The sequence below is a fragment of the Tenrec ecaudatus genome, chromosome 13, assembly GCF_050624435.1.
Source record: "Tenrec ecaudatus isolate mTenEca1 chromosome 13, mTenEca1.hap1, whole genome shotgun sequence".
Classification (NCBI taxonomy): domain Eukaryota; kingdom Metazoa; phylum Chordata; class Mammalia; order Afrosoricida; family Tenrecidae; genus Tenrec; species Tenrec ecaudatus.
The window spans coordinates 38,686,044-38,708,961 of record NC_134542.1 but is presented as its reverse complement, the minus strand read 5'-3'; the positions used below and the strand labels follow the sequence as shown (position 1 = coordinate 38,708,961).

The following is a 22,918-nucleotide window of genomic DNA, read 5'->3' as shown; positions in this document are numbered from 1 at the left end:
GCCTTCCTGGATGGGACCAAGGGTTCAATTGTCAGTGGGGAAAGGAGAGGCGTAAGTAGAGCTTGTGTTGTCTGAGCCCTGTACAAGGTTGATGAGAAGAAGGCATGGGTGGGGGGGGACGGATCAGGAAGCGGGCCTGCTGCTGAAAAAGAAAGGGAAGCAGGAAAGGCAAGGAGAGCCTTCAGACCACAGAGCAGGTCTCGAACCTGTGAGAGGAGAGGAGATGGGGAAGTTGGCAGGAAGCATCTCCACCTGCAGAATGGTGTTAAGAAAATTTCAATGGTTGGAGGGCTTGAGAGGGGAGAGGGAGGCGTCCTCAAACAAATTGGCCTACTGATGGACTGCTTTATATCCCTGAAATGGGTCCACAGACGTATCCCTGCCACCTCCATCATTGGCCAGGAGCACCCCGGGGAAGCCAAGCTAGGGGCAAAGGGTACAAATGGAATGGTGGCTCCCCAGAGCAGCCTGTGGCAGCTGGGCTGCCAGTCTCCAGGCTTCTTGCCTTGGGAGATTTTTATGCCAACACACATTCAAGAGTACAAGTGAATTCTACATTCAAAATGTAAATTAAAATATCTATTTGGGAATTGCATCATAGAAGAGATGTGCCCGAGACTTTTATGTTGATTTAAAACAAGAATGGATAAAATGGGTGAGAAGTTTGTTCTAAAGTAATGAGTACATTAAAATGCGAGCTCTCAACACTCCATTCTCTTAGCAAGCGGAACCAGACTGCCACTCACGTGGGGAGACAGACTTCTCAAGTTCTAGGGCAGAGGATAGTCCAGTCACTTTATTTGCTATTATTCAAATGCACCAGCCGCTCCCTGAGAGAGATGAGCCTGTCTGCTTCAGTAGCTATTCAGAGCCTCAGAAGCCCTGCAGGGCAGTTCTACTCAGCCCTGTAGGGCTGCTATGAGCCGGAATTGGCTTGATGGCAGTACACATTTTCTATTAAAGTGTACTGTTATTTCTAATTACATTTAAGAAACAAAAATTCCAGACTCACTGCCTTCGAGTCAATGCCAACTCAGAGCAACCGTATAGGACCAGGTAGAACTGCTCCTATGGGTTTCCTAGACTAGCTCTTGACAAAAGTAGAAAGCCTCATCTTTATCTCTTGGAGTGACTGGTAGTTTTGAACTTCTGACGTTGTGGCTAGCAGGCCTGCATGAAAACTCAGTTCCCCACCCATGATCTTTTCCACTCTGGAGGGACTGGAAAGACCCCAAACGGGAGAGAACCCCATGCTGCTCATCGTCTTCAGCTGCCGCTGTTGGAATACAGCGCAGTGCCCTCTCTACGTCGGTCTCTGGCCAAATCGAGGGGTTGATTCAGCTCTGTGTAGGGTCCGTGTAAGATCTGTTGGAAGACCATTGCACGTGTCACCTGACTTGTAGGCCATTTAGAACTCTGTCTCTCACCCCTGGAAGATAGTAATCAGTGAAAGTGTCTGGGGAGCTTCGGAAAGCTTGTGGGGAAATGCTATCTTTTAGATCCCCTTTCCCACAAGCTTTTTGAAGGCACCTCATAGAACTGTAATTCTTGATGGGAACAGAAAGCCCCATCTCTCTCCCACTGAGCCACTAGTGGTTTCTAACTACTGGTCTTGTGGTCTGTAGCACCACGAGAACCCCACGGAGGCTCCTTGTTGTGCCACTCAAAGGTGGTTCGGGGGTACACCAATAATCATGCCTGCTTTTCAGATCCTTAGCATGGTGTCGATATATCACCGTGAAAAAATGTCTCAGATTAATACAAACCCTTGTTCTATATTGATTAGAAGTTAAAAGTGAGTTATATTTTATGGTCCTCGATTTGCTAGGAGCCCTGGTGGCATGGAGGTGACATGCTGGGCTGCTAACCACAAGGTCAGGAGTTGACAATCTCCAGCCACTCCTCTGTAGAAAGAGGAGACTTTCAACTCCCAAGTCAAGTCTCAGGAACTCACAGGGGCAGTTCTACTCTGTCCCATAGGAGCGCTGAGTCGGCATTGACTCAATGACAGTGAGGTGTTCTTTTTATGTATTCGTTTGTTGGTTGGCTTTTTATTTGATAACTTCTATAAATGAGTAGGGGGGTCTGGGAACCCCACAAGATGGTGTCAACAATTACCTTTCCCCCACCCAAGTAGAGATCTTAAATTCCAATGAAAATGGGGACTTATTTTGCTGACCATTCTAAATTAGAAGCAGAAGATAAATGGTTTCACTTTTGTATGCTGATTAAAATATCATAAGCAAAATACCTTGTGGAAATAAAGCTGCCTCTTTTGTCCTTTGTAATAAAATCCAAATACGGAGTTCCTCAGAGAAAGAAGCTGAACAGACTATTTACCTCAGTCCCAGTGCCGTGTGGGTGTAACCAGCAGGTTGAGGACAGGCTTCCAGTGGACTTGGGGCTTGCCCTGCCCTAAAATTATGTGCAGATCTAGCTGGCAGTTCGGGGAGACAGGAGAATGGTTCCAGCACAATTATAGGAAACATGCAGGTGTGCACTGAAGATGTGGCAGGCAGAGGGCTGAGGTCGTCTGTCTTAGGCCTGTTGCTTGGCCCCGTGGAGATTTGAGAAACAAGTGGTACAAATAGCAGCCGTCTGATAGTTAGGTTCATTCTACCAGTGCCCGCTGAATGCTCTGAACCCTGACTTGAAAATTCGAACATGTGCTCATTTTTAAAGTTTTATTTTTTATTATTTCTTTAGATAGGAGAAGCATCCACTTGAGTACCCCTTGTTCTAAAAGAAAGCTTATTTAGAAGGAATTAAAGAATCACATCTAGAATAAACCATCAGTTTTTATTTCCTAGTGTAACAATGCGTGTCTTCTAGTTACATGGATAACAACACTGATGGTACAGTGGTTAGCTCTTGGCTGCCAACTGAAAGCTTGCTGGTTTGAACCCACCAGCTGCTCCACAGAAAGAGGTGGCCCTCTGCCACTGTAAATATTAGAGCCTCCATCGGGCAAAAAATAAATAAACAAAAGCTGGGGAGGGAGGGAATATAGGGGAGCTGAAACCAAGTTCAAGAAGAAATAAAATGTTTTGAAAGTGACTGTGGTAGCAATTGTACAATACTGCTTGATGGGATTGAACTGTGGAATGCTATGATATCTGTAAGAGCTCCCAATAAAATAATTTTAAAAAGATTAGAGCCTCGGATACCCGCCAGGGAAATTCTGTTGAGCTACATCACAAGGTCTCAGTGAGTCCGAACTGACTGACAGCATTCAAGTTTGGGTTTATTATAATAACATATTAATGTGTGTTTCTTTTTCTTTTCAAATGTCCAGTCACTTGACAAAGTAATTACTTGGGAAACCGCCTGGGTTGTTGTTGAAATCTTTAAGGCCGATGGTACTGTCCAAAGATGACCACATGTCTCCTATGAAGAAGTGGAGCCTGTGCCCCTACCCCTTCATGCTGCGTCATCGAGCTCAGTGCAAACCAGTTATGTGCCCCCGAGTAACTTGGGAGGTCCTTCTCTATGCTGCTCCATCTTGGTCTCCTGGATACTGCCCTCGACTCCCAGGTGACACCCATTTCATCTCCTCTAAGTTGCCCAATGAAAAGCCAGAAGGGCATCTCAAAGTCAAACAGCATGCTCATCCTTCGAGTCTTACCGTGCAGTGACTAGCCCTTGACAGAACTGAGTGTGGTGGTTGGGCTGTACATGAAGGGCTGTCCTTCCACGCCTGTGGGCAGAAGCAGGACCAAGGACTGGAAATATCAAACATGCCCTCTCGAGCCACATCCTCCTTACTTTCAGCCTCTCTCGTTCTCTCATGCTATTTAATATTTTCTCTCTGAACAAAATTCAAAATCATATAAAGACCAGACTTACTGGTCTGATAGAGACTGGCAGAACCTTCAAGGCCAGTAGTTCTCAACCTGTGGGCCATGACTCCTGTGGGGGTCGAATGACCTTTTCACAGGGGTTGTCTGGTTCATAACACTAGAAAAATTACAGTTATGAAGTAGCTCCAAAAATAATTTTATGATTTGATGGGGGGTGGGGGTCACCACAACATGAGGAACTGTATTAAAGGGTCACAGCTTTAGGAAGGTTGAGAACCACCGCACTAGACTGTGAGCTGAAAACCTGGAGCTCAGACGACCCCTGGGGGTCACCTGGCAGTCAAACAACAGCTTATCCAGTGAATGATAACACTTGTGAGGAATGTACAGAAAAATTAACCAGATGAGACCAAAAGAGCAGCCTTGACCCCAACGCAAAGATCAAAAAGCAGAAAGAAAGATGGATGGACATAGAGAACCCAGAGGGGAAGTGGAGAGTGCTGTTACCTTGAGGGAGATGCAGCCAAAGTTATGAAACAAGATGGGTAAAAAATTATAATGGAAGATGAATTTACTATCTAAACTTCCAGCTAAAACGCACGCACGCACACGCGCACACACACACACACACACACACACACACACAGAGCAAGAGAGCTCAGGGTCCGTCCTGGACCTTGGTTGGAGTAGCCTCTACAGGACTAGCAACCATCCTTGTGTCAGATTCCCCCGCGTGTGCAGGTTTTGGGCGGCCCACCATGGGCTGGTTGTCAGAACACAGCCCTGCCTATGGGAGAGCCAGTGAGCTTTTACTCTGAAGTCAAGGTTGTGTTGAAAGTACAGAGGATATGAGGATGCCAGACCACGTGTTTAATCATGACTCGTGTTCTTTCCTTAACTTGGATGCCACCCAAACCAAACCACCAACCTCCTGCCATTGAGCCGATGCCGACTCATAGTAACCCTACAGGACGGGGTAGAGCTGTCTCTCTGGAGTTTCCAAGACTGTCACTCTTCACAGGAGTAGAAAGCCCAGCCCCCCTTGGCCCCATAGAGTGACTGGCTTTGAATTACTAACCTTGCAGTTGATAACCCGCCTAATAACCACTAAGCCACAGGGAAATAAAAATGGGGGTGGGACAGTAGATTACTTTTAGTACATGTGTTAATAACTTAAATCTTATATGTTATAACTGGGGATTAAAAATTTTTTTAATTCTGCATTTTGTTCTCAACAGGATCTTTGGTCCCTTAGCCTCTCCTCAGTCTCCCCTTTCATAGAGCAGAGATGCCTTGATCTGCTACCTTAATGGTATTCAGCCTTCAAATCCCTAAGCTCTAGCCTAGGACCGTCCACTTGGGCTTCGTGAGTTTACATACTTGGACTATTCCTTTGCACTCTTCCTGCTTCTGGCTGGTCGGTAATTCCTCGGGAAGGCCTTGCCAGCTGGCCCCATGCTATCGGCTACCCAGCACTGGTAGCTCTTCGGCCCCGCGCGCATTCGATACTTCTAGACCTGCACTTGGCGAACTGCAGCTGTGAGACGCAGCAGCGCTTCCAGCACATGCATGTGACTCTGGAGTGAAACGCAAATCTTTACAGGATTACTCAGATCCTGGTGATTTTATTTGTTTGTAAATATATATATATGGCTCTTGAATAATTTCTAAATAGTGAGGCCCAGGACTGGCTCTTCTGTCTCAAAAGTACACCAAGTTCTGATGGAGCACGTTTGCTGGCACCTCCCCTGAAAGGCAGTTCGAAACCAGGCTGTGCCGTTTCAGCCCCTAAATACACTGCCATTGAGTTGATCCACCTCCCCAAGCCCTGCAGAGAGTGCCTGGGGGAGCATGTCCTTGGGGGAGCAGATCGGCGCCTCTTCCACTAGTGGAATTGCAAGGCTTCTCCAGTGGGTAATACCTCGGTTCTTGGCTTGCATGAGAAAGAATTCATGCTGAAGCCCGTTTTGTCATCCAAGCGGGTTTCTATAAAGGACGGGACAAGTGTCGGGCTTTACAGTCTTGAAGGAGTACTCGCTATTTTAGGGAAACCTACTGAGCCTGCAGAAGCCACGCCGGGGTTCACGGCCGAACCTGAGCAGCCTCGTACATGGAACTGCACACCCACAGAGTGCAGCGCTGCCCGAGCATGTGGGGGGGGGGGTGCAGGGCGGGGGGCGCATGAGCATCTTCACCCTCCCACCTGCCTCTGGCAAGGAGCAGGGTAAAAGAGAACATCCCCACGCCCACCCCCAGGGTAATTCAAACATCTGACTGGGGAGGCATGGTGGAAGGTATTGGTTGACCCCACTGGCTGAATTAAGCCCACCTGGGTGATGTCACGAGCCCGGGCCTAGTTCGGACTGCCCTGGCTCAGGTTCTTGAACTTGAGCATGCTCAGTTAGGGTCTTCCTGGGTGTCTAAGAGATGCCTGAGTTTCTCCCAACCTCCTCTACAGGGCCTGTGCAGGCATAAGAGGGACAGCCCCCTGTCCCTATAGCTAGCTACCTAACAGAATAACTGGTGGATTTGAACCACCAACCTTGCCATTGGTCATCCAACAGCTGGCTCACTGTGCCTCCTGTGTGCTCCCTTTTTAAGCCCCAAAGCAAACTCTTAAAACTTTTATGTGGTTGGAGTAAGTGGTCTCTAATTGGACATAAATTTTCCTCTCAGTCATCTCAAGTTTTCATTCCATCTTGACCCTTCCATTCTCTCCTTTCTCAAACGTTTAAGGTTTGACTTTCTGCGTGGATTTTAATACTATTTCCTCTCATCTCCTCTAGGACGTCGTGTCTTCATTTATCTCTTCTCTTCCCATCCTTTCCCTTTGCTGCCTACTTCCTCCATCAGTGAACCTCTCCTAGCACTTTGAGGAGGTCTAATTGTGCAGCAATTGTTTTAAGATGGATTGGAGGGAGGAGAAACCAGGCCGAATCCAATTAGGAGGCTCTTCCCAGAGCCCAGAGGAAGATAAAGGGGAGTGTGCCGCAGAATGGGCAGTCGAGAACAGGTGAGACATCGGGAGGATTTTGTTATCAGAACGACACTAATTAGCTGTTACTGATGACTTTGCCTCATTTTCCCTACAGTTTTGTCCGCTCCTTGGAGAGCAAAGACTGTGTCAGGTTCATCTCATTTTCGCTCACAAAATCAATGAATGACGGAATGGCTAGAATTCACCAAAATGGAATGTGGGGGAAGGGAGCCAGGAGTCCGCAGATTGTCACCTTTACGAAGGTGTGTGCTTTTTAAAGACAGCAGTTAGTGGGGAAGGGAAAGCTGGCCCAGTCCACACTGGTGTCATTTCCCAGTCACTAAAGACTGGAATCCACAAGGTCGACAGTTCAAAACCACCAACCGCTCCGTGGTACTCCCATAACAAGTTACAGTCTCGGCATCTCGCAGGGGTAGCTCTACCCTGTCCTATAGGGATGCCATGAGTCGGCACCAACTGGATGCAGGGAGAGGAGAGCGGTTCCAGCCACAGAGTATGCAGCATTGGAGGTGAGAAGTCTGAAATTGGCCTCACTGGGTAAGAGTGAGGCATCCAGTGGGCTGTATTCTCTCTGGAGGCTGAGGGGAGAGTCTGCTCCCTTGTCTTTTCCAGAGCCTGCTGGTAGCCCCTTCCTCCATCTTCATAACCAGCCCTAACCTGGGCCGTCAGGCCTGCTGCACATGACTTCTCTGGCACTGCTCTCTTCTGCCCCTCTTCCACTTTTAAAGACTGCTGTGGTTAGGCTAGGCCCACTTACAATGCAGGATCACCTCCTACCCAAAGGTCGGCTGATGGGCCCCCTTCATTCCATCCGCCACCTTGTTTGTCCTTTGTTAGGTAACCACGCATATTCACTGCTTCTGAGGATTGGGCCTTGAACCCTTTTTGAGGGTTATTATTCGGACCACACCTTCTTTTAAAAATCATTTTATTGGGGGCTCATACAACTCTTATCACAATCCATCCATCCATTGTGTCAAGCACATGTATACATTTGTTGCCATCATCATTCTCTAAACATTTGCTTTCTACTTGAGCCCTTGGTAACAGCTCCTCGTTTTCCCCTTCCCCCATGAACCGTTGATAATTTATAAATTATTATTCTTTTGTCATATCTTACACTGTCCGATGTCTCCCTTCACCCACTTTTCTGTTATCCATCCCCCAGGGAGGGGGCTATATGTAGATCTTTGTGATCGGTTCCCCCTTTCTACCCTATCTTCCTCTTCCCCTCTTGGTATCGCTTTATTCCTATTATTGGTCCTGAGGGGTTTATCTGTCCTGGATTCCCTGTGTTTCCAGTTCTTGTCTGTACCCGTGTACATCCTCTGGTCAAGCTGGATTTGTACAGTAGAATTGGGATCAGAACGGTGGGGGGATTACTTCTAAGGGCAAACTGCGTCTTTTTCACCTAGGAGCTTTTAAGATACAGAGCTGCAGGTCGGGGAAAGGGATATGTCTGATCAGAGCACACAGAAGCAAATGAATGGGGAAGAAGAGAGAGTGGAGCACATCTTGGCCCACCAGGCCTGGAGGACGATGTCCCCGCTCTGAACAGCCAATGCGCAGAGTGGACCATATGGCTGACCCTACTATGAGACACAACGTCCCTCGCTGACCCATGGCCATACGGGGGACAACACTGGAGACTCAGTGTCAGGAATGGCCCAGTCTGACCCCAAGACACCAAGGCAAAACACTAAAGGCTTGCGGCAGAGCAACTGGGGGAGCTCCCGAGAGAGTGCAAAGGATAGACTTTGGGGCCAGACCATGATGGCACCCCCATCAGACTTGACTGGAGGACACACCTAGAAGTCAAAAATCAGACCTTGATCTATTTACAGGCTTTTCTTTATTTTTAAAGTTTTTTTTAAATTAATTTATTCTTTTATGGGTCATTGGTTTTCTTTGTTGTTGTCATCGTTGTGATCTCTTTTGTTGATTTGTCTTGCTATGCCTTGTTTTGGTGCATATTATTATCTCTGCACATCTCTCTAGATAAGATGGGCTGGATGAACAATCTGAAGGAGAAAGCAATGGGACCGATGGTTCTGGGGGGACATGGGAGAGAGGGAGGCGGGGGAAAGGAGGTGGTGCTGACCAACCCAGGGACAAGGGAGCAACAAGCAATCCAAAATGAGTGGCAAGGAGGGTGTGAGAGGCCTGGTAGGGATTCAGCAAGGGCAACATAACCGAGAGAAATTACTGAAACCCATATGAAGGCTGAGCATGACAGTGGGACAAGGGGAAAGTCAAAGGAGAGAAAGGAAAGAACTAGGAGGCAAAGGGCATTTATAGAGCTCTAAATACTGACATGTACACATGTAAATATGTTTATAAAGGATGGTGAGGAAATGGATCTATGTGCATATATTTATAGATTTTGTATGAAGGCAGCAGATGGACATTGGACCTCCACTCAAGTACTTACTCAATGCAAGAACACTGTGTTCTATCAAATTGGCATTCCATGAGGCACACCGTCCCAACACGATGGCTGAAGACAAGTGTGCATAAGCAAATGTGGTGAAGAAATGGTGTCTGGCTATCAAAAGATATAGCATCTGGGGTCTTAAAATCTTGCAGGTAAACAAGCAGCCATCTAGCTCAGAAGCACCAAAGCCCACATAGAAGAAGCACGCCAGCCTGTATGACCACGAGATATAGAAGGGACCAGGTATCAGGCATCAAAGAACAAAAAATCATATTAGTGGGTACCACCTAACGATATGATCACTGAAGACAAATGTGTGCATAAGAAAATATGGTGAAGAAAGCTGATGGTGCCCAGCTTTCAAAAGATATAGCGTCTGGGGTCTTAAAGGCTTGAAGATAAACAAGCGGCCATCTAGCTCAGAAGCAACAAAGCCCACATGGAAGAAGCACAGCAGCCTGTGTGACCATGAGGTGTCGAAGGGATCAGGCATCAAAGAACAAAAAAATCATATCATTGTAAATGAAGATGAGTGCAGAGTGGAGACCCAAAGCCCATCAATAGGCAACTGGACACCCCCTTACAGCAGGGTCACAGGGAGATAAGCTAGTCAGGGTGAAGGGTAGCAATGGTGAAACATACAACTTTGCTCTAGTTCTTAAATGCTTCCTCCCCCACTATCATGATCCCAATTCTACCGTACAAATCTGGCTAGAGCAGAGGATGTACACTGGTACAGATAGGAACTGGAAACACAGGGAATCCAGGACAGATGGTCCTTTCAGGACCAGTGCTGAGAGTGGCGATACCAGGAGGGTGGAGGGAAGGTGGGGTAGAAAAGGGGAACAGATTTACATATAACCTCCTCCCTTAGGAGTGGACAACAGAAAAGTGGGTGAAGAAGACGTTGGACAGTATAATATATGACAAAATAATAACTTTTAAATGATCAAGGGTTTGTGAGAAGGGGGAGCGGGGATGGGGGAGAAAACTGAGGAGCTGATATCAAGGGTTCAAGTAGAAAACAAATGTTTTGAGAATGATAATGGCAACAAATGTATAAATGTGCTTGACACATGGATCTATGCATGGATTGTGATGAGTTGTATGAGCCCCAATAAAATGATTTAAAAATAAAAACACTCCCCCCCCAAAAATGATAAATCTGACAAGAAATATGCATAGTACATAAATTTTTTTACAAAGATACATAGCCTCTCAGGTCCCACCCCAAGTGTCTGAGCCAGAACCACATTCCAGCAGGACACCCAGGTGCTAAGGAGTGAGCTGTGCAGTTTGAGAAACACGTGACTAGACTCTGCGGAGCCTTCAACATTAAGTTTCCCACGATCCTGTGGAAACTGTTTGCTGGTTTGTTTTTCCCTTCCTATCTTCAAATCTTCTTGATTACTTCTAATCCTGTTTCCTGCTCCAAAAGGGAAAGGAGGGGGGAAAAAGGTTCATTTTGATTTTCACCCTTGGCGTTAATTCCCTAAAAGTCAGCCAAGAAGGACATGGCAGTACGTCATGCATGTCGTGTGCTGCCGGGAAAAGTAGATGTTTGGGAAGGCAATTAAATGATGGAATTATCCAGGATGCAAAGGCACTGGGCTGGGAAGATTGTTTTCTTCCCCAAGAAGCTTCCTAGGCGGACTGCCTTCATTAGCGTGTACACTGTGAGTGGCTCAGCAAATGAAGCAAAATCCGCACGGAAGAGCCGTTTCTAAGGAATCTCTGAACAGCTCAGCATTTGAGCGATGTGACCAACGCTGATTATAAAATTACTTGCAGCGTTGCAAGAAGGACGAACCTGCAAAGAACCATGGTTCTCACTGGTGTGAAAAGGAGGTTGCGGGCTGGTTGACTGTGCTCTTCTTTCAGGGGGTGGGGGATGGAGGGGTCAGAGGAAGCCCCCCTCCAGGATTGTGAGTTCTTGGAGGCTGGGGGCCAGGCCACACGAAATTCCTGGGGCCCATGAAGCCCTCCATACATTAGGAACTCAGACCCATGACGCTTTGTCATCCTGTATAATGCTTTCCCCTGACTTACAGATATGGGATGAGACTGTGGATAAGTAAAACTGGCTTACTGCAGTGCCTGCCAGAGGAGAGCGCTGCTTCCATGTGTTTATGTGCCGAGTGGTCATCCAGCACCCCAACAAGCATCGATGAATCAACCCTGAAAACCACCCCTTGTTCGAGGCCCTGGAGATATGAAAACAGCCACAGCATAGGGTGCCTGTCACGGAGGAGCTGACATTCCCATGGGGATGTCATAGAAACAGGCATATAAATAAATCATTATGGCCCCCGGCACACTCCGGACAAGGGTGCGAACAAGGCTCACAGTCTCTCGTCTCCAGCCAGGCTTTTACAATCAGGCTGAATTTATCCTTAAAGCCTTCTGTTTCTCCCTCTGCCATGTGGACTCATTGCCACCTCCAGCCTTTGCTTTGAATTGTATTCCCAGCCTGAGCCCCAGTGTTGCCTCCAGGCAGCCCGCTTGCCCTGGGAAGCGGGACAAGGCCCCTCCAGCAAGTGCAAGTGGGGAAGGGGGCGACTAGAAAGGTCTGGGGGGTCTTGCAGTGCTTCCAGAGAGGTCAGAGAATCAGGGATGGGGGCCTTCTCCAGCACCCATTCTGGCTTCTCTCCAAGGCAGAGAATCAGCTTGGCCCACACTGGCTTTTCAAGCAAGCCACACAAGTAAGTGCCTCCCTTCCCAACCACCCGCCTTCCGCCGCCCACCACTTCCTGGACATGGCAACTCATTGTCCCTGTGTTCCGATTTCTTATTCATTTAACAGGAGTTGCAATGTACACATAATACAGGAATGTATAGATACAAGGGGTACCCCCCAAAACTGATGCGTGCCTGGGGTTTTTTGATGTGAGGGTGGAATGGTGCATTTAGAGTTCATCCCACCAAGTCAGACTATTACCCAAACTGTTTAGAGGTTCTGAGAAGATTGTGTAACTGTGTGCCACCAAAAAGGCCTGCTTGGTGGCAGATGAGGGCTGGTTTTACCACCCTGACCATGAACCTGCTCACGCAGCCATCTCAGTGTGCCAGCTTTGGGCAAAAACAGCATGCCTCTCTTGCCCCACACGCCATACTCACCCGCCTCACTTCCTTTGACTTCTTTTTGTTCCCGAGAATGAAGAGAGAAAGGAAACGACAGTGGTTTGATGATGTGGCAGAGGTGGAGATAAAAACAAGGGAGACGGGCCCTGGGGGTGTAATGAGTTACACGTGGCGTTGGGAAAACGAGGGAGGTGCTGACAGTCATCCGAACGGATGGATTTCCAGACTGTTTCCAGGAATGCAAGCGCAGATTTGACAAATGTATTAAGTGTGATTGAGAGTACTTTGAAGATGAGGTCATTTTGTAAAAAAAATTTAAATACATAGCTTTGGGGAAATTCTTTTTGTTTTTTGGGAGGGTACCCCCTTCTCGACATATGTATATTTTTATTTACATCCGTGTCTTGCTTTAGTTCGGCATCTCTGTTTAGTGCTACATCCCCTAGTACATTGCTGATCTTAGCAGCCATTCAGTAAATCAGGCTGCAAAGGATTTTGCGGTACGCGCAACACACACACACACACACACACAGGCAGCTTGCAGGGGTGAGGCACGGGTAACTCTGGAAGCACACACACACACACAGGCAGCTTGCAGGGGTGAGGCACGGGTAACTCTGGAAGCACACACACACAGGCAGCTTGCAGGGGTGAGGCAGGTTAAGGGAGTATGGTCAGAGAGCCGGTGGAAGAAAGGAGATATCTACGAAGGGCAGCCTCCACCAACACTGCTAACTCTGGGCTCGCCCAGTTATGCCCCAATGAATGCTCCTCCTCCTCAGTGGCCCCATGTAAATGCTCTCCCTTTCTGTAAAAAGGCACTGAGCAGCGAATATGTGCCAAACTCCACACCAGCCGCTTTACAACATCACGCCTTTCTTCATGTCCGCAGACTCCACAGGTCAGATCCTCATTCCACAACTACTGAACTGAGTTTCAAAGGTTTAAGTAGTTCGCCCAAGGTCATCGTGCTCGCCTGTGGCGGAGCCAAGATGAGCACAGAGATCTGATTAATCCACCGCCCCTCCCACAACATTGGGCTCTCTCCTCCAGAAAGTGGTCTCCCTTCCTTGGGCACCGCTAATAGCTCCCTTCTCTGTGGTAACATAGCTGGTTCAAGAAGACAGGGCAGGGCTTACTACATACTTCCCGTTACAGACAGCCAGCCCTGGCTCTCCCGCCGCCTGTACTCCTCAGGGCGAGGACGGCGCATCATCCTGTGTGTATCCTCTGTGCTATCACTTACAGCGGCTCAACCAGTGTCTGCCAGACTCGGCTTTCTACAAGGATAGGCAATGCCTGTGCACGCTCTTATCTTTTAAAATCCACAAAAGGACTCCGAGTACTTACTTAATCATATAGAAGTGAAAACAGAATTAGAAAATGCCTCATAAATATTCTTCCGATCTGTGTTATTAAAATATGGAGGGCGGGGTAGAAAGGGGGAACCCATTACGGGGATCTACATTTAACCTCCTTCCTGGGGGATGGACAACAGAAAAGTAGGTGAAGGGCAAGATATGACAAAATAATAATTTATAACTTATCAAGGATTCATGAGGGAGGGCGTAGCAGGGAGGGAGGGGGAAAAGTGAGCTGATGCCAGGGACTTACGTGGAGAGCCAACATTTTGAGAATGATGAGGGTAAAGAATGTACAAATGTGCGTGACACAATGGATGGATGGATGGATTGTGATAAGAGTTGTATGAGCCCCAATGAAATTATTTTTTAAATAATAATAAAAAATGAAATAGAGAGGGCATCTATATATTCTCTCAACCTGTAGAATTTTCAGTTCACGTTACAGACAGCTGAGGCCCACTCCTGAGCCTGTGGAGCTGTAGATGCAGTGGGTCAGAGGCTCAGTGACATTGGCATAAACCAGCAGCAGGGAAAACTCCAAGTTAGCTATTCTCATTCACTAATATTTATTAAACACCTCATCGGTGTCCCATAAGGAGCCCTGGTGGCGTGGCACTGTCAGGTAAGCATTGGCCTGCTAGTCATAGTCAATGGTTCAAGCCCACCAGCTGCCTGCAGGAGAAATGGGAGGCTCGCTGCTCCCCTAAAGCTTTACAAAGCCCCCAAAACCCTACACAGGGCTGCTATGAATCCGCATCAATGCAATGGCAGTGGGTTTGACTTTGGCTTGCTTTGCACCCCAGTGGTTACAAGTTGGGCTGCTAACGACAAGGCCAACAGTTCGAAACCACCAGCTGCTCTGCAGCAGAAAGACAAGTCTTTCCACTTCAATAAAGATTCCCAGTCTTGGAAACCCATGGGGAAGTTCTACCCAGGCCTGTGTGGGCCCCATGAGCTGCAATCAACGCCATAGCATTGAGTTGGCTTTGGCTTGTGGGGAGAGCACAGTGATTGTTGAAAAGTGACAACATCTGAGATTCACCCCTCCCATTATTAACATTAGTAGACAGCGGCGTGCAGATGAACTGTACCAGTTGCCCTGGTTCAGTCGATTGGGACTGGCAGCAGCCCTAAGTATAGAACTGCCCCAGGGTTTCCAAGGCCTCAGCCTTACAAGCAGACTGCACATCTTTCTCCTGTGGTGTGCCTGATGGACTCAAACTGTCCACCTTTCAGTTAGCGGCCACGCACTTTGGCCATGGCGCCATATGGACTCCTGATAGGCAAATGCGGGGGAGAGAAAGCAGATGGTGGTGTTTAGGGACACCTGCTCCAAGGGCTATGGGACTCGGAGAGAAGCGGGAAGGTGGTGCAGGGGTTAGTATGTGGTTGGTGGTTCACACCTGCCTAGCTGGCTCCCAGGAAGAAAGCCCCAGTGACCCGCTTCATGAAGATTATAGCCTGGAACCCCGTGTAGTTTATCCTACCTGTCCCATAGAGCCACGGTGAGTCACAAGGTGCCTCAGTGGTGTCTGAAAGCAACTAGGAATGACTGGCAGGAGGACTTGGTTGGAGACGTGGCATTATAGCTGCCACGTCAGATTCGGAGGTGTAGACGCAGCAGCTCAGACAGGTGGGGGGGCAGAGCTGGGGTCGAGGAGCTTGGCTGTGAAGGGGGAGAACAAGGCCTACGCTTGGCGGTGCAGATTGGACGTCCAGTTGCACGCTGTCTAATTGGCGATGGAAGTGCTCATCGGGGTGCAGAGACGTAGCCCAGTGGCATTGTGGCAGTTCTTCAGGGAGGGGGTTGTGTGGGCATACTTCAGGAGGGGCTGCCTGGCGGATGAATTGCCGGGGAGACACCGGAGGCAGGCAGGACCTTCATTCTGTGTTTAGTCGATCATTCTGGGTCTTCAGTGATCAGCACAGAGGTTTCCAAAAAGGAAACAAACAAGCAAACCACCAGCCTGTTGCCATGTAGGTGGGTTGGAAAGTGTGGTCAGAACGCTTTTTCAGACCCAGACATAGCCGGAGTGAGTCACTGGCAAGCCGAGACTTTCTAAGGGGTCATCGCAGATGGGCTGAAAAATGCACAGTGTGAACAGGGCAGGCTGCTAACAGCTTGGGTACAGGGGAGCCTTGTAGAGGCTGCACCCCAGCAGCCCCCACCCGAGTGGGCACCCTGCCAGCAGCGGGGCCCGTGGCAGAATGGGAAGGGCCTGCAGGACCAGATAGGAAAGCCCCAGGGAGAGGAGAGAGAGGCGATTAAAATGCTAGACAGGGAAAATCAAAACAACTTCTGAAGCGCGAAGGCGGATTTCTAAATAGCCGGTTGAATCTGCCAAGTCAGTTGAAATTCGGCAGATGCGAAGAGGGGTGGGTGGCTGTGCTTTTGGGGAGGGCGGGTCCATTGCTCAAGGGTCCGCTAAGTTGCAGTCTTGAATGTCACCAGGAGCTGGCTGGTGGTGGCCGGCACAAGCGGGCCGCTCTGTTTATGGGCGAGAACCCTGGGGGGAGCTGGCAGGCCAGGCTCCCACAGTGAGCTGAGGTGTGAATCTGCAGCAGCCCCATGCCAGCTCGGCCTGTGGCACCCAAGGAAAGGCTGGCGCCTGAAGCGGTGCCAGAAACAGCCGCTGCAGCTGTGAATTGTGTGTGTTCTCCTTACGCAGACCCCATTAGTCACGCCCTGATGGGTCCTTTCCTCCCCAGCAGCTTCACTTCCAAATGCAGAGGCAGCCCTGGCGACACAGGCTCCCTGCCGCGCCGTCTCTCCCAGCCCCTCCTTCTGCAGGTCTGTCTGATGGCCCATGGAGGGTCCTGCGCCCGTGTGTGCACCTAAGAATACCCATGATCGCACCAGCTTTCTCAAAGACCTGTTCCACCCCACCAGGGGCAAGCCAGATTTGCCAGGCCCGGTGATGAATGCAGACACAGAAAGAACATCTTAAGAATAGGCAGAAACCATGCGCGACTGCTTGTCTCTTACTGTGTTCTTTAAGCTGTGGCACCCCTGCCTTCGTTAATCTCGTCCTCTGGGAATTAATTGCATGCAATATTTGTCATTATGAGATTTGAGATCAGCAGTCAGTCAATTATTCACCATTTTCTAAGGGCTAGGAAACACAACATGGCGAAAATTGAAAAATGGGTTCTACATACATCTGGCCATGACTGTGCTTTTATTTACTTTTAAAGGGGGAGAGACAAAAGGAATATAAAATCTTAAAAAAAAAAAGAATTTCTACAAGCAGTGGATTTATTATGTTTTGCTGTAACACAATAAAACGTGAATTGTGCTTTGCGGTAGAGAGATGGGAAACAAGAAGAGCAGTCATCTTGTGTTTATTTGCTAATTCTGGGTCTTTCCTGATCACATAGCTGTGTAGGTGGATTGGAAACATTGGTCTAATGTAATTATAATGCCGTTAATGTAATTAATAGTTTAGGGGGTATTTTTTTAGAAGGGCATGCCTGATGTGGTAATAATGATGGTAATTGTGAAGAAATTTTATATAACATGGACTAAACTGTAGTGACTTGGAATGCTAAAATTGTATTTAAAGGAGAACTATATTTGAAGGATAACATGTGATTTTTATGCATTACTGCAATGCTAATTATTAGTGAATTTTCTTTTAATTGTTGGACACACTCTGTGTGTTAGTCTGGGCAGACTAGAGAAACAAATTCATAGACACACACATGTGTATAAGAAAGAGCTTTATATATAAGAGCAATTGAATATATTGAGAAAACAGCCCATCCTAGTCCAGACCAAGTCCACAAGTCTGTTATTAGCCCGTATGTCTGATACCAATCTATAAAGTCCTCTTCAGACTCATGAAACACATGCAATGATGCTGAATGCAGGGAGAGCACAGGCCAGTGGGTGGGAAGTCTTGTGGACCATGTGGCGTTGTAAGCATCTCAGCGCTGGCAGGGGTCTCCCTTTGGCTTCTCCAGCCCCAGGGCAAAGACTCTATCAGCTTAGCGCTATGCCTCTTGTCAGTAGAGTGTCTCTCAAGGAGTGAACAGAGAGAGTGCCTCCACCTCCAAGGAGAAAATACTAGAGTTCCCAGACTCCTCAGGGGAAGGCCATGTCCACACAGAGGCCTCATTGGCTATGACCCGATTGACAGACAGAATCCACCCCTTCACTCTTAATCCTCTCAAGTCCCAAATTGACACCAGATTATGTAACTACCACACTCTGTTAATGACTTTCCTTATTGGATGTAGGTTGGTTGGTTAGTTGTCTATCTTCCATCTTTACTTCTCTTTAAAAACAAAACAAACCCAAAAAAGGCCAAGGAAGAAATAAGGACTAGAAAGCACCATCTGTCTCTTGCCGGTGGTTTCAAAGTACTGACCTTGTGGACTGAAGCCTAACATGTAACTACTACACCACAGGGGTTCCTGTATGCACCCCCTTTCTCAGTCCGATCATACTGAGCACTTAGCAAAGCTCAAAGCGTGAGGGTGCCTCGGCACACAGTAGGCATGCAAGAAATATTCATTGATTTTTTTTCATTTACAACAAACATTTCTTTTTCTCCCATGTACATTTTAACCGAGTCAGACACTCACCCTTGACATGTCTGCTCCAAACGATGGGATTTGGGCCGTGTCTCCATTATACCATTGCTGCTTCTGAATTTGTGGTTCCAGAAGTTGGACAAGTGCGAGATCACAAGACCCACACCTGCCCCCGAAGTGCCTGTGGCAGAGCTGTCAGCACACCCACTCTCCTTAAACACACACACACACACACACACACACACACGACAATGCAAGCAGTGCTGGAGGAAGTCTCCCTGTCTGCTCAGGAAGGGGTGTGGCAGTGTGGATGCAGACGGCTCTGTCACACCTGGCAGGTGGATCACAGGAGACAGGCCACTCTGTTCTCAAATGAATGTGAAAACCTCCCCTGTGTTTCTAGCTGCAGCTCCTTTTTCATCCCAAATATTTAAAAATGTTACCGCCTCTTGAATGTTAACATAGCCAGTCTTTCTAACACTTGTCTACATCTGTGTATTTGTTCAACCAAGTATTGGTTTTGTTAAACATCTACAGATTTCTCCCGAAACCGGTGATGCTCTGTGCTTTTGTGTATCAACAAGTCTCTCTATGACTCATATACCCCTAGCTTGAGCTTTCCTGTTATAATGCATTCATGTCCGCATCTCTAAAGGCGCACTCATGGTGTAGTGGGTTCCACATTGAGCTGCTAATTGTGAGGTCGGTGGTTTGAACCCACTGAACTGATTGAATAGCTGCGTGCTCCTGTAGAGACATAAAGTCTCAGACACCTTAGGAGCAGTTCACGTCTGTGATATCGGGTCCCTAGGTGTCTGGATCGATTCAGCAGTAGTGGATACACAGCTACATGGAGTGGACTTCCTATCTTTTAAAATCACCAAGAAGTAGGGTAGGTATGCTGCTTAATTAGTGTTCTAGTCAATAGAATCGCATGACTCGTATCATGTCCAGGTAGCTCTGATTTCCGTGAGTCCGGTTGCAGTACACGTCATTTAGCACTCAAATTCACCCGGTCATATAATTTAACCACCGGCATCTATCTCTGCAAAGATGTGCCGATTGGGCAGAGCTGTAGGAAGGCTAGTCATCACCTGCTTCCCTTGCCTCTGCCCCAGGCTGTGCTCTAATAACTCGTCGGTAGCACCTACGGGAATCCCCTTGAGAGAAGGCTGGGTGCGCCCCCACCGGGTGTCGCTAAGGCAGACAGTGTCCTGTGCTGTTGCAAGTTCTGTGAAATAAAGGTCAATTGATTCTCCTAGGTGTGACTAAGGAATACATGCAGCCAATGGAAAGCCTGAGTTCGAATATGGATTTACTTTTATTATATTTTAAATGTTTGATTTTCAGAAGCATATTTGGAAACATTCCCTGGATTATGCTATGATGAACATTTCATAAATACAGTGACCCACATATTTATATTTCTATAGACACCAAAGGAATAAGGAGCCCAGTAGTGCAGCCGCGTAGCATTGGACTGCTAACGACAAGGTGGAAGGTTCAAATCCACCAAGTACTGCTCGGGGGAAAGATGAGGCTGTCTCCTCTCGTAAAGATATACAGCCTCAGAAACCCTACACAGGGTCACCAAGAATTGGAAAGGACTAGTTGACCCCAAGCACCCCCCCCCCCAGCTCTTCTCTAGTTGATACAGACTCATAACGACCTTGTAGGACAGGGTCGAGTTGCCTCTGTGAGTTTCAAGACTATAACTCCATATGGTCATAGAAAGCCTCACTTTCTCCCTTGGAGCAGCTGGTCGTTTTGAACTGCTGACATTCCAGGTAGCAGCCCAATACAAAGGCAGTGGATATGAGCATTAATGGATTTCTGAGATAGTGCAAATAGTGAATTTACTCAGCTATTAACCAGAAGGTTAACAGTTCAGATCTACTCAAAGGCACCTCTGGTGGTCTGCTTCTGGGAAAATAAGCCACTGAAAATCTTGTAGAGCACAGTTCTACTCTGAAGCCCACTCCATAATGCCACAGAACTGACCTGCATGCATGCATGCGTGTGTGTGTCTTTAATAAACACTGACGATGTGACAAAGTTTTGCAACAGACTTTTGTAAACCTTGCAATGACTGTTTCCACTGTGCAGGTAGAAAAACAGAGGCATGAAGCTTTTTCTGAGTTCCCCCAGAATCCCCACTGAGCCAGCAGAGAAGGGAGCCTGAGCCTGAACACACATCTGTGTTCTTTCTGAAGTATGTCTTGTAGGCGTCTACAAGGCTGAATGCAAAACAGGGCTGACTTATTACACCACAGTCCTAACAAGGAGACCAGTGTAGAAATATGTGCACAAATAAGTAGGGTCTCAGGGTCATTACCAGAATAAATTTTCATTTGCCTAATATTACTCGCGTGTGCTAGATGGCAAATAGATTGATTTGTTGGTATTCCCAGGTGTTTCTAGCAGTCATTTTATCAAGTGTTATACTCATGAATGAAAAAACTTAGTTTCCGCCTCTTGTCTTCCTTTCAATTACAGATCTATGCTGTTCGATCAGTGGTCCCCAACAAAAGCAATAATGAAATTGTCCTGGTGCTACAGCAGTTTGACTTCAATGTGGATAAAGCGGTGCAAGCCTTCGTGGATGGTAGGTATTCAAGGCCCCAGAACTAAAAGTGCCACATCTTTAGGAATTTTTGCCTTCGATGCATTGAGTATCAATGTGTTGTTGATTTTTAATTAAGGGATTTAGTTCTCATAAAAATATGATCGGCTTTTGAAAACCTATCTGTTCAATAAGAGCAGGATTTGGAAGTTATTTCAAAACTTCATTAAGAAATAATGCAGACTCTGGATTGTTTCTAAAGGATCCTCATCAGATTGCATCTAATTCTACTCCATGTCTACCAATGATTTCATTCTGTCATTCAGCAAGCCCCTTATTTGGCAGTGTCCCTGGGAAGGTGGATCATGTTCTTCTTCCCGGACTCGACAGTCTTCACACCCATTCAACCAGCATCATTCGTCTTAGCTTGCCGATAACAATCTTCAAGCTTGCTATTTATGTAGTCTGAGAGGACAGGATTGTTCTCTCATATCCTTAGTTTGTTATCTTGGAATCGCCTAACCAATCAGAATTTAAGTTCATATCCTTAGTTTGTTATCTTGGAATCACCTAACCAATCAGAATTTAAGTTCATATCCTTAGTTTGTTATCTTGGAATCGCCTAACCAATCAGAATTTCAGTTCATATCCTTAGTTTGTTATCTTGGAATCGCCTAACCAATCAGAATTTCAGTTCATTTTCTCTACCTCTAAACTAACTTGCTTTCTCAAAAGGATTTTTTTTAAAGAAAGTCCTTTATAGAATCTAAAGATTTTCTCAGAAATGTGTTTATCCTCTAAATTTAGAATGTAAGTGTGTCAGATTTCCTATACATGACGGGAGGATCCTCCTTTCTAAATAACAAGTTCCAGCTATGAGCTAACATCTTTCAACTCCCTTAGCTATGATTTGCCTTCAGTCCTGATATGAGTTTTCCATTCTGTGACTGTGGACTAGCGAAACATAATCTGACAAGTCAGGGCAGAAAAGACCTGTCAGCACATTTCTTAGTTATATTCCAGTTGCACGTTATTTGTCAAGGATAGCACATTTGTTTATTTTCCTAGATGTTTAATAATCTGGAATTCCTACACATATAATTGTATTTCAGAACAAGGACTTGGAACCAGGCATATTCTCATATCTACAATCAAGGCTCGGGGTCCTCATTGAATTAACAGACAATTACCATTCAAAACAAATCTGACAGGGAGATTCACAGAGCACAAGAGTCTCACTCTGTCCCTGTGCTTGGATCTGCCAGATAGAGACTCTTCAGTCATAAGAAACAAATAGCAGGAAATCCTACATTCATCTGGCTTTTCTTAGGGAGGTGTGATTTCTCCCAAGGAAACAGTGTTGGGAGGCTAGAAAACTCTTTTCTGCTCCTGTCCACCTGCATGGCGTGCATGGAGTTCAGGAAAGGAAAAGGGTTCTTATCCCTGTGTCTCCCGCTCCCACTTGGTCACGTGCCCATGTTTCCCAGCGCAAAGGGTTTCATTAAAGTGACCCTGATGAGCTGCATAGCTGCACAGAAACTGATCAAACGTGTTTATATTTAAATTTGCTTATAATCAAATTCATCTGTATTTAAATAGAGCACCTTGCTTGTCCTTCTTGAAATGTGAAAGCTGCCATTGGTGAGATATCATGAATAAAGCACATTGATGGCTGAGAAGCCCCCAAATGATTTGGGTTGGGGAAAAATAGGAAAGCTTGCTTAAAATCCGCCAGGAGGTGGGGACATGTAGGAGTTCTTTACAAGGTATATGGAAAGCCACTAATTCCAAGGCATTCAGAAAACCCAAACAGTTTCAATATAATTAAAAATTCATAATAATGGTTTCAGAATCCTCTGTATATGTGGGCATTTCTTCTTCATAATTACCCTCTGAAAGCTCATTGTCCAAATTACAAATAGAACATGTGTCAAAATATGAAAATTAGGGGAATGATTGAATATTACAATTGAGAAAGCAGTAAGCAACTCATGCCTTTACTCTTATTAAAAAGAACAGTTTTTAAGTTTTTCTTAATTGCATTTTATTTAAAGAGCAGAAACTAGGCTATGAGCGAGAACTACCCTGGTGATTGTTAACCATTGACTTAACTTACTAAGAAGCACAGTGGACCCTTCCTAA

At 46.7% G+C, this 22,918-nt stretch overlaps 1 protein-coding gene across 4 annotated transcripts in view; it reads left to right on the top strand.

Annotated features, from left to right (window-relative positions):
• SPATS2L (spermatogenesis associated serine rich 2 like) overlaps nt 1-22,918 on the top strand; it is a 184,033-nt gene that overhangs the window by 99,970 nt on the left and 61,145 nt on the right. For all 4 annotated transcript variants that reach the window (XM_075529428.1, XM_075529427.1, XM_075529430.1 and 1 more), the window contains exon 4: nt 20,710-20,818. In XM_075529428.1, the coding sequence (XP_075385543.1) occupies nt 20,710-20,818 (109 nt within the window). The remainder of the gene's footprint in view (nt 1-20,709; nt 20,819-22,918) is intronic.